Source organism: Equus quagga, chromosome 18, assembly GCF_021613505.1.
Source record: "Equus quagga isolate Etosha38 chromosome 18, UCLA_HA_Equagga_1.0, whole genome shotgun sequence".
Lineage (NCBI taxonomy): Eukaryota > Metazoa > Chordata > Mammalia > Perissodactyla > Equidae > Equus > Equus quagga.
This window is the reverse complement of record NC_060284.1, coordinates 33,847,972-33,859,977: the sequence shown is the minus strand read 5'-3', so window position 1 is coordinate 33,859,977 and position 12,006 is coordinate 33,847,972. Positions and strand designations below refer to the sequence as shown.

Genomic DNA, 12,006 nt, shown 5'->3' with positions numbered 1-12,006 from the left:
GGAGCTACAATTAGCTCCTGCTTTATTTAAAATTTCAGAAAGTAGGGGCAGGCCCTGTGGCCAAGTGATTAAGTTCACCCGCTCCGCTTTGGGGGCCCAGGGTTTCGCCGGTTTGGATCCTGGGTGCAGACATGGCACTGCTCATCAAGCCATGCTGAGGAGGCATCCCATATGGCACAACCAGAAGGACCTACAACTAGAATATACAACTATATACTGGGGGGCTTTAGGGAGAAGAAGGAAAAAAAGATTGGCAACAGATGTTAGCTCAGGTGTCTATATTTCAAAAAAAAAAATTCAAAAAATATGTGTGGAAAGGGCTTTTCATTTATTAATTCACTGTCCATAATAGAGAAAAGGCCACTGTCTTACTCACTATATCAAATAGAAAAAACTTTCTTGAAATAAAATTTACAGAGATTAAAATTATGCATTCAAAACCCCTTATAAACCTCAGGTTTAAGATGAGATGGTCTTGAGGTGACTAGAGCATTACAAACCATCGGTGTAAATTTAGAAACTAAACAGGATGAGGCTCTCACATAACAGAACCAGAGGCAGGCTCCGCACCAGCTCCTCGGGGCCCCAAACGCTGACCCGAGCACAGGCTTCTCTCATTCAAGTTTGTCCCCAAATGAATAAATACACATTTTGGCTGCCAGGAAGAAGGGGACGTGGAGGAGAGGAGTTTGAGGGAAACAGTGATCCAAAGGAAAGCGTGATAAGATAAATTGTATTATTTGAGGGCTTAAAACAAACTCAGCTTTTCCTGACAATCAAGAATCAGCTGAATCAAGGTCACATGGCAGCCAGCCGCACATCTTGATATTCAGCGATAAGAGGCTCTGAGTTCAGAACACCTTCCATCCTCCTTAAGCTGTTCACATTAATTGTAGACTAACCCAGACAGGCCAAACAACACCTCACACGTTCAGTGCCACAGCAATGCCCTAAAAAACACACAAACACATTTCAGATCTGAGCACAGGAAGCAGATCCTCCAGTGGCCGTGCTTTGCAAACTGCAGGTAACTACCCACTAGTGAGCAGCAAAATCAATTTAATGGGTAAAGACTTTTTTAAAAATAAAATAGAATAGAAAATGTCAGTATTCATTCTAAGGTAAGAATTGTCAGGAACCTTTTGTTTCAATTATACATGTGAATGGTGTGCATGCGTGTGAGCATGTGTACTAAGCTGCAGTATAAAATGTTTCTTACTGTGGATTATAGTGAAAACAGCTTTAAAACCCTGTGGTGAGATTCAACCTAAACTGCTTCATGTCGTTCCTTGGTTCTCGCATTGCCCTATCACTGGTGACACTTAGACCTCCTCTAAGACATCCACGGACCTCACCAAAGTAAATGTGAGAACGGCCATTTCGCCTGGTTGGAACACAAAGGTATTTGGGTTGTTAACACCATTAGCTAGACTTACATCTCAGATGCTACCTGGAAGAAAAACTGCATGACTAGTGTATTTGAAACACTGCTTTCTAACTGGAAAATTCTACTTGTCCACACTACATGTTGTTTTGAATCTTCTGCATAATATTGTGGTTTACATGCAGTATTATTCTAAGACTGGCACTGCTCAGTTACGTGCTGAGCGGATAAAGCTTCAATGGGGAACTTAGGGATCTCTGGTCTAGTCTCTCTCTTTCACCATCTGGATTCGACCTTGGGCAAGGCAGGCGATCTCTCTGGGCTCAGATTCTCCAAGCAAAACCTGAGAAGACAGGAGTGAAGCAGGGTTTTCCCTATCAAGTCTCTTGTAGAGATACATCAATGGTTCTGCAAAAGTGAGTCTTTTTTTTAAATTAACATACGTTTATTTTTAAACTAAGAGACAGTAATAAACACAATCAAATGCATCCTCTATCAGATTTTACTGTGGTAGAAATCACTGGGCAGCCAAATAACCTCATTTTGCATAAAACTTGGAAGTATTATCTATGGTTTCTGCATCTATTCTAGTAAACGTCTCCCTGCTTCAGAAGCCTGGAGCTCTGCACTGTGGACATGTGTAAATGTGAGCCTGTTCTGTCCAGATGGCTGTGTAAGACTGAACAGAGATGGCTCACACTCATGCAAGCGCCTGGGGAGGCCCAGGCAGACATACACAGGACTGGTTAACTGCAGACTAACCCAGATGGCAGACCTACTCCCACATCAGGCATTGCAAATACATTTCAAGTCACACTCTGATCAAAGATAATGTCTTCGGGCCTTCCGGTGCCTCTTTTCTAATTTTTTTCCATAAAAATGCATACAGTTAAAATTTTTAAAGATTCAACTCTGATTACAAATTTTTCTAGTATTCTTTTTTCAAGTTTTTGGATTGCTTCTTACTAAAAGTTATCCTGAGATTGCAAGGACAGCTGTTAAAAAACATTATTGACATTCATTAGCAGCTACTTAACCTATTGAGGGAGAAATCCTTCAATATAAATAAAGGAAATAATTCCAAAATTTTAGAGATCTATATAAAACATCTTGTTTTATTCAGCAACTTTAAAAAAATAAATTAATGCCTCAAAACACTGTCATTCTTGCTGCTATTTTTACAATTAGTACTGACTTCATAATTCATTTTTAAGCACTCCAGTTTTTCAATTACTCCACACCAAACTTTCAAGAACTATGGATACAACCACTAATTTAGCAATGTTATTATTAATGTATTTATCAATGTTATTATTGTTTATTTATAAATTAAACATTCAGTCATTCATTCCACAAATATTTATTGAGCACTTAGGATTCGTCAGACACTGTTCTAGATACTGAGGCTTTGGGAACAAAACAAAGTTCCCTCCCTTAAAGGGAGAGATAATAAACAAGTACGTAAATAATTCCAAGCACTAAAAAAATATATTCCCTTAATTCATTATATAAGCAAAACAAATGGACATAAGCTTTCCACACAGAAAATATATGTCATTTCAAGGCTACTAGTGAGATTCAGAAATGTGTGAGTAAACAGCATCAGCATACGCAGAGTATCAGTACTTAAATGCATGGTACTAAAAACAGTGTGAGAGTGTATGTGTGTGAGTGTGTGGATAAGTATGTGCATATAAATCTGAGAGCTTATTTACGGCACAGAGGAAGCTTGTTATCAGGATACCAAAGGGACAATAGAAAAAAAATACTGGAAAGGTTTATTCAGTTTAACTTGAAAAACAAACCTTTCACAAGTGAAAAGCAAACAGCTGATTTTCCTAGCCCACAGCTGAATGATACATCCAAGGAGAGTTGAAGAAAAGACAGTATTGCTCTACCCCTATGCAGAAGACTAACAGGACTTTCAAACTGAAAATTCTGCACGATTTTAGGGAGCCTGATCTGTTTTAAAGTCAGCAGACATAGAAGCCCACGAGGAGAAAAGCCTGTCTGGCCTATTTACAGGCAATATCACAAAAGCATTCTTGCCCATCAAACTATAAAAGGAAAGAACTGCAAACAGGAAACTGCCCTGCCCCAGCCATGTGCCACTCCTCCCTTCCTCTCCCCAGTATCTATAAGCTGAAGCAAACACTATCTGTCACATTTACCAAGAAACCACAGGGGGTTGACAGAACACTAGTAGCTGACATCCGCTATAATACCGTTTTCATAAATATTTAATGTAAATGCCTTTATTATTTTGAATCAACATTTTCCTTGATAATTTTACCTACACTTTGACATTTGTTTAACCTATAGTTTATTAATGACAATATAAAGCAGTTCTGAAACTGCAATTTACAAATGAACTGGAAGTTTGAGAGTAAGGAAACTAAGTAAACTTGGTCCAAACAATGACAACAAAAACAAATTCAGAGTGAGTTGGCCTGGTTTATCATTTTCCAATGGTTTCAATATACATACACTAACCACTTTTAAATAATACTGTTCTGAAGATAATTTTCTGTATATTCAGTAGATCACTCATTGTTGAATGATCAACAGGTCTATTATCTGCAGTTCCAATTAACCGTCTTTGAATTCTAGTATTCAGAAGTAGTTATTAATACATCATTTCAATGAGAAACAGAATTTAAGGTATACAGACTTCCTGATTTCTTACAAAAACGTGGACCAATGGGAGCCAGCCCTGATGGCCTAGTGGTCAAAGTTCAGTGCTCACCACTTCAGCGGCCGGGTTCACCTCCCAGTCCCAGAACCACACCACCCATGTGTCAGCTGCCATGCTGTGGTGGCGGCTCACATAGAAAAACTAAAAGGAATTACAACTAGGATATACAACCACGCACTGGGGCTTTGGGGAGGAAAATTAAAAAAAACAGGAAGACTGGAAACAGATGTTAGCACAGGGTAAATCTTTCCCTACAAAAAGAAAAAAAAAAATCCACTCTCATAAAACAATAAAAAAGAAATCTGGACTGATAGGTATGATTTCCCATCTGTGATCTCTAGGGGTGTATGTCTGGATACAAATTAGACACAGGGAAATGACTCCTTTTTTTAAAGGAAAGAGACTGATAGCCACTTTTCAACTTTTAAATGGTTCAAATACAGGAAACAAATTTAAAAAACACAAACTAGTCAAAAAGTCAATAAACATATAAATAAAACTATAGGAATAATAAACCTCAATAATCAAAGAAATGATTAGTAAAACAATGAGTTATTTTTCAGCAATCAAATTTCTAAACCTTTAATGTTTATAACTAATACGCAAAAGTATATGAAACTTGAGACTTCACATAATACCAAATTTAGTGCGAACTAGCATAAATATACCAACCTGCTCCAAGAGCCTAAAAAATGCTGAATTTTTAAACTCTGTTAATCCTACTTCTGGCAATCTAAAGATCAAAAATCCACGAAAAGAAACATTTATAATGCCAAAAGATGTATGTTGCATTGTAAAAAATTTTTAAAGGAATCTAAAATGTTAAATAGTGATATGCCCTCTAAATGGAATATTATTTGGTCACCAGAGTAGCAAAAAGGCAAAACATACATAAGCCAACTGAAAAAAAGTTCACAAAACTACAGTGCAATTACACATAAGTAAACAGTTCAGGCTTAGAGTGCTGGAGAATTTTCCTACTTTTCTTCTATACTGTGGTTATGCCACTTTTTTAATTTAAATAAATTTAATTTTAATTAAATCATCCTCTTTTCAAACTAGATATTTAAAATATATTTAAGCATCTCCCAACCCCTCTCCTCGCCCCCCAAAATAAGCATCCTCCCCTCCAAGTTATTCCCCCTGTCGGATCTTCCCTCACCACTTGGCCTGCTGAGGTGGCCATCCTTGATCCCACCCTCCCTCCAGGTTTGATTCTGGTCCCCCAACTCCCACCCCAGAAGGCAGGAGTTATTCACTTTAGCATCCTCTACTCCTAGAACAAGGCTGCGTGTATGATAAGGGCTAGTAATACACTTGTTGAGTGAATTAATATTTATCCAAATTTGGCACCCACTGCACACTTTTCCCAATTATTTATTGCTCAACTGTCCTCTATTTTAAGCTAGGCATTCATTCTTTTTTTTCTATTTTTCTTCTATTTTTGTATTCCCTAGAGCCCACTATAGTGCTGGGTAGAGCTCATCTGAGCTAAATAAACATTTACTGAACTAATAAATGTCTGAACACACATCTCAAAAATGAGAAACTCATTTGGTTTAGACAAGTTCTTACTTTAAAGTTCAAATAACATCCTAGGAGGGAAAAAAAAAAAAGCTCATACCCACACCTTCCAGTAAATTATCTTAAGCAATCGTCAGATTAACAACCCTCTGCATGTTAAACACAGGAAGGATTTCAGTGTAAAATGGGTGGAAAGGAGGGAACATAAGCAGACAGGGGGAGCAGCCTTCAACTCTTCAAAGGAGGTAAGACAATGGCTCTGAGAACCTTCTGGAAGGCCACACAACTTCCCTGCATGGAGCCACCAGCCATTCCTAAGCGCTTAAAATGCCAGGCGCTACCTCAACACCCTCATAAGCATGACCTCCTTCAGTCCTCACCACAACTATGTTAGGCGGGGTGTTATTATCTCCGTTTTAAAGATGAAAAACACAGGAGTTTGGATGAGTTAAGTAACTTGCTCAAGACATACAACTACCAAGTGGTTTCAAGGCCAAGCCTGTGGTTCTGCCAAAGCGGTTGCTCTCAGCCACTGCTCCAGATAGAGAATGGCCTCTTTGCAATTAGTAGTAGACTTAGAGGTGGAATATAACTACTAAGGCCTTAAGGGCAGTCTGCAGAATAAATAGCAGACACAGACATGATTACAAAGTCTACAAACCTTAGCCTTGTCATCTCTAATCCAGACATGACATCTGGTTCAGACCAGTCCCAGTTAATCCATAATTAGACCCCTTATTTAGCAATTCGAGTACTTAACAAGTGGGTTAAGGAAAATACAACATGGTTACCACCTCTGTGGAAGCATCCTCCACACATCTGAAAAAAATTCTTAATTCTTTAACTCTGAATTTAATTTTCTAAGTTAAACTATCACACTTATTTTAATTTCTCCTCATACATATTATTTTCCAATCCTTCAGTCATCATGGCCTGATCCAAATTCTCCGTGACCTCTTTATCATAAGTTCTGTGAACTCAAAACGATACAGTAACTAGTGAAGATTTGGTCTTTAATCACACGGCAAGAACTTAATTAATTCATGCTTATTTTTTAAAGTCATCTTCTTCAAATTCATATGAGAGTATTTTGGTTGTTCTGATGGTCCAAGCATTCTATTTCCTAACTCTAACATTGCACTGAGTATTGTGCTGGAAGGGAAATACCTTTCCAGCAAAGTTGATCATCTTAAACTCTGAGCCGTCCACCTCAGGGAGCACACCATCACAGCTCAGGAATAAAGAGATGCTTCGTGAGCAGGGACTTCCCTGAAACGGGTGTCTGTCATCTGTTAAGTGGCACTGTGATCTCCAGTGGCCACATCATCCCAGCCACCCTGGCTTTAGGATCACCCACAGAGAGGAGTTTGTGGATTTCTTACTGAACACGATGTTCTATATTTTATGATGTTCTGTGTTCTACATGAGTATTTTTGATACTCAAACAGCTCTACCAGATAAAACATAAAAAGCCTCTCCTCCACTTAGAGATAAGGAAATAGAAACACAAAAGCTTCTCTGACATACTTAAAGGCATGATCTAACAGAGAAGCCACAAGCAAAGCCCTGACTCTGCAGGTACACAATGTCTGCCGCAAAATGTCACACTCAAAAGCAAGGTATGATAGTTGCACAACAAGATGGATGTACCTAATACCACTGAACTACACACTTATAAATGGTTAAGACTCATCACAAGAAAAAATATTTTTTTTGAAACTACGTATGGTGACAGATGTTAAGTGGACTTAGTGATCATTTTGCAATATATGCAAATATTGAATCACTATGTTGTACATCTGAAACTAATATAATGTTAAGTCAATTATACCTCAGTAGAAAAAAATAATAAAAAAGAAAGAAAAAATGGTGGACAGTAAATTTTATTTTATGTATATTTTACCACAGTAAAAAAAATTGGAAAAAAAAGTTTATCAAATAAAAAACACTAGGTCATGATGTGACTTTGTCTACCAGTACTGCCCTTGGTCTATGATCTCTGCTTTGCTTCTGCATCTCAAAGACCACAGCGGGCTCATCATTACCACAAATATCCTGGGGCGATGAGGAAGACACCACTTTACATTTTATGTCCAATTTGATCGTTGTCAGAGTTTCCCTCTTAAGTTACCTAAAAGAAGTTACCTTCCTTCTTTCTTTCATATTTTGTCATCAACAGCTGCTGCCCACAGCACCCCAACCCCCTCCACAGTGGCCACCTCATCTCTTCCCTGGGTCACTCCCCCCCCCCCCCCCCGGACTTCCCCATGATTCAGCAAGGCAGGAAGGTTCCACTGTGGCCAGCTTCCAGTTCAACTGGTAAATGCCTGGGCCTAACCTTTTGTTAAATATTTGATCACCTCCTAGACACAGCAATGAATGAAACAGACAAGGTCCCTACCTTCTAGTCTAGGAAAGAGACAAAAAACAAGTAAATACATAAATGAATCAGATAATTTCAAATAGTAGAGTGCTGTAAAGAAAATAAAACAGTAAAGGGCTAGAGGGTGACTGGGAGCAGGTGGAGGATGGCAAAACTTGAAAGTCTCTCTGAGGAGGTGACATCACAAGGAACCAGGAATGCAAAGTTCTGAGGTAAAAACATTCCGGATAGAGAGAACGAAGTATCAAGGCCTTCTGGTGGGAACAAGTTTGGGATTTTCAGGGTTAGAAGCCCAGTGTGATGGGAACATCTAGAGCAAGGAGATCACAGTGGTAGGCAGGGCCAGATCACGGAGTATCTTAATGGCATTGGAAAGGAGGTTGAATTTTATGCCAAGAACAGTGAGCAATCATTAGACAGATTTGATACAGGGCAATGACATGATCTAATTTATATTTTTAAAAGATTACTCCGACAATTGTGTGGCAACTGGATCCAAGGGAGGCAAGAGTGTAAAAAGGAGACAATGTGTGAAGCTGTGGTGGTCATCTGGGTGAATAATGATAGTGGCTTGGGCTAAGCGGTAGCAATAGAGATGGAAAGAAGTATTCTGACTCAATATATGTTTTAGAAGTAGAGCTGACCAAACTTACTGATGAGGATAATGTGGGAAGAGGAAACAAGAGAAATCAAAATGACTAGTATCCTTTGATTCAGCAAGTCACTGATGGTAGTTCATAGATAAAAAAAGGCAATGACTGAGGGAATAAATAGATTTGTGGAGAGAAGGAATAAAAAGTTCTGTCTTGCCACAATTAATATGAGATATCATTTAGATACATAATGTGGAGCTATCAAACAGGCTTTGGAATTTCAATCTTGATACCGATCCAGTGAGGTACACCAGAAAATCCTAGTATTATCCAAATTTTACAAATGAGAAAACTAAGGCTCAGAGAAAAAGACTTGTCTTAGAACAAAACATTTTCTATTAGTCAATGCCACTTGATAGCTGATTCCACATTTAAAAAAGAGGAACACCTTCACTGTTAAGGAATTCTCTCTGAAGAAACACACCTCCATAGCTTGCCCCATATAGGCTGTGCGGCCGCTCCAAAGATAAAAGTCCTTCCCATCCAAGAAGACTCCTCCAGGAGATTATGACTTATCCAAACAGCAACATTTAATACATGCGAAACAACTGAGACGGATGTATAACGCACATTACTGACTATCTTCTTAGAAGACTTGCGTGAACAATTAAATGCACACACATGATATGAAGTAAGCCACAAAATTCTCCTTAAGGAAAGATTACAATTCTTGGTTTTTATTTTTACTAAGTGTTGTGTCAAAAAACTTTCTGGGGAACGCATTTCCAAAATTAGCAAGGAAAATCAACTGGGAAATGACCAATACAAGAATAACTACTTTACACGGCTTCTCAGGACTGGAACTAGCGTGTAAGACAAGCGCACGCTGCCCTAAGCACTTCTTCCCCCCTCCCCCCCGCCCCCACTCCGGGACTGCTTTTCCTTCATTTGGTTACTTTAAAGTGGCGGAAACGTCTGCCTTAGAAGACACATTTTCTCCCAGGCTCAATGCATCTATTATAATGAAAGTTCCTTTCCAAATTCTAGAATTGCCACACTGAAATTAAGGATGACTCTAAAAACAGGACAGACAGGTGTTAAAAAGTAAAGAAGAGAGAGAAGGGGCGAGGGAGGAAGGCAGGGGAAAGGCAGAAGAGCAGCAGGTCATCTTTTCCTGATGGCAATCCCTTATGATAAAAGACCCATGAATAACATGCTCACACAGCATCACAAAACCCCTCAGGAAAGACACGCTTGTTTATGTGGCTTGAATCCAGAGATTATTACACGCTTTTCATATTGTAAACACAGTGTCAATTATCACTGTCAAGTAAGTAGTAATTATCAATATAAAGTGAAAAATATGCATGCCTGCATTCAGCTTACCAGCACTTCACTATCCTCCCTGCCAACAGCCAGCTTTTCAAGGATGCTCTTAAAATAAAAGCAATAGACTGGCTGTGGCAACAAATAATCCTAGTATCCTCAGAATTGGAAGGAAACTTAGAGGTCATTATATCCAACCCTCTCGTTTTACAGATAAGGAAACTAAATAAAGCTAAGAGAGATAAAGTGGCTTAGCCATCATCACAGAGCCACTTCATGATGAAAAAATGTGTTTCTGATTCTTAGTCATGATTCCTTGTACTATACCATGCTGCCTACAGAGCGAGAAAGAAGAGTTCCACAAGGGATGGCAGAAGGCTTTACTGCAGCCACATAAGGGGGAGAAAAAGTGGGCAGGGTTGGGCATCTGAGGCCTGGAAACAAGGCTCTGGAGCGTAGTGTGGCCGTTAGCCTGCCACTGTTCTCTGCCTACTCCCAGCAACAGCTGACAGTCTTTCCAACAACACCACCGGGTTTCTTCCCCCAGAGCTTTTGGTTTGATGTGACAGAGTTTGATGTCTAGTAGCTGGTGCCTCCTTCTGTCAAGATCTTTAGAATGAGGCCCCTGAAAGGTCACGCAGCAGTGTGCTTCCAGGCTTCAGAGAAGCCCAGACCCTCCCCAAGGAGGAGGGGCAATGACATCCCAATGGCATCCCTCTGCCCTGCCCTTAAACCAGCATATTCCTAACTGGATATCACACATGTCCCTAACAAGCTATTATAGATTGCAAATGCATTTTAGCCTCGATGGCTTCTGCCTTCCAAGTTTTTGCTCAATCCCAGTATATATAGAAAATTCTAGAAATCCTCACACCAACATTCTGTAGCACATTCACGTTGAACTCACATTTACATTCTAGTGCTTACAGAAAACAAAATTTCTAATCAAAATTATTTTTGAAAAATCTTCTCTAGTTATGAGGGAAGTTGTAATATACACAGAATTTATATTCAGTTTGCCTACTACAAACACTTGCATAGATAAATGAATGAATTGATAAAAATAATAACAATAGCCTCCCCCACCCCGTGCAATCTAGGATTTCCTCTTATCCCAAAAAAGGAACTACTCAACAGTCTTTAAAAATCTCCCATTATATATAATTTTTTTTCCTGGAAATATCTTTTCTGGGTATTCTTTTTATTAAAACATCTATACGACTGTGGAATCCAAGCCACACATTGCAGTTCGAGATTCTCTCATTAGCCTCGAGTAAATAAAGTCCAGAGAAAAAAGCCCATCGACGCTAGTCCACACTTTCTATTCCACATCATTTCCCAAGCTGCTAATCATCTTCGCATCTCCCAGTTCCACTGAAAAAGTGGCCCAGGTTTTATCTGACAGTGTTAGCACTCCACCGGCTTGATTATAAAAAAAATCATGAAAAAAGTACTTACAGCATAAGCACCTATCAAAAATGCTGCATTGGCTCTTTTCCGTTGATCAAAACAGGTGTAGTGCACTATTTTCTTTCTTGATAAACTGTATGACTAGAAAGAAGGAGTAGAAACAGTAAGCGTAACCACAGAGACAATGTTGAAATGTACAGAAGATAAACATCATCTCTTCCAAAGAAATGTCACAATCAGTTAAATTTAAAAACTTTCAACTTTAATTTCTATGACATTTGGACATGAGCATTTGGAGGGTGGAGGGTCACTAGCTCAGATTTTTTCCAGCCCAATCAGGATGTAAGAATTGACGATGAAACAAATATGTTTTCCTCCAAGAAAGGAGACTGATACAGTGGGAAATGCTTAAATTATTGGCATCTCTAGTAGCAGGAGCCATTTTTGAAGATTTACTTTTCATCTTATAAGTCAAATCTATTCACCCTTTTTCATTCCTTACATACCATCCCCACTCCCAGAAAAGTTATCTAGACTTCTCATTTTATAGTTTGTTTTTAAATGTGTCAACCAGTCTATTTTCCTCTCTAAAGTTTTTAAATATATTAGCTAAATTATAATACAATATATATAAATTATTAATATATTAACCAGAGCAGCAATATTAACATTTTCTTTCTAGAATATTCTA

The 12,006-nt window shown here is 38.7% G+C and overlaps 1 protein-coding gene across 3 annotated transcripts in view; it reads right to left on the bottom strand.

Annotated features, from left to right (window-relative positions):
* Positions 1 to 12,006, bottom strand: part of CDC14A (cell division cycle 14A) — a 159,254-nt gene that overhangs the window by 116,208 nt on the left and 31,040 nt on the right. For all 3 annotated transcript variants that reach the window (XM_046645730.1, XM_046645728.1, XM_046645727.1), the window contains exon 4: positions 11,364 to 11,456. In XM_046645730.1, coding sequence (XP_046501686.1) covers positions 11,364 to 11,456 — 93 coding nt within the window. The remainder of the gene's footprint in view (positions 1 to 11,363; positions 11,457 to 12,006) is intronic.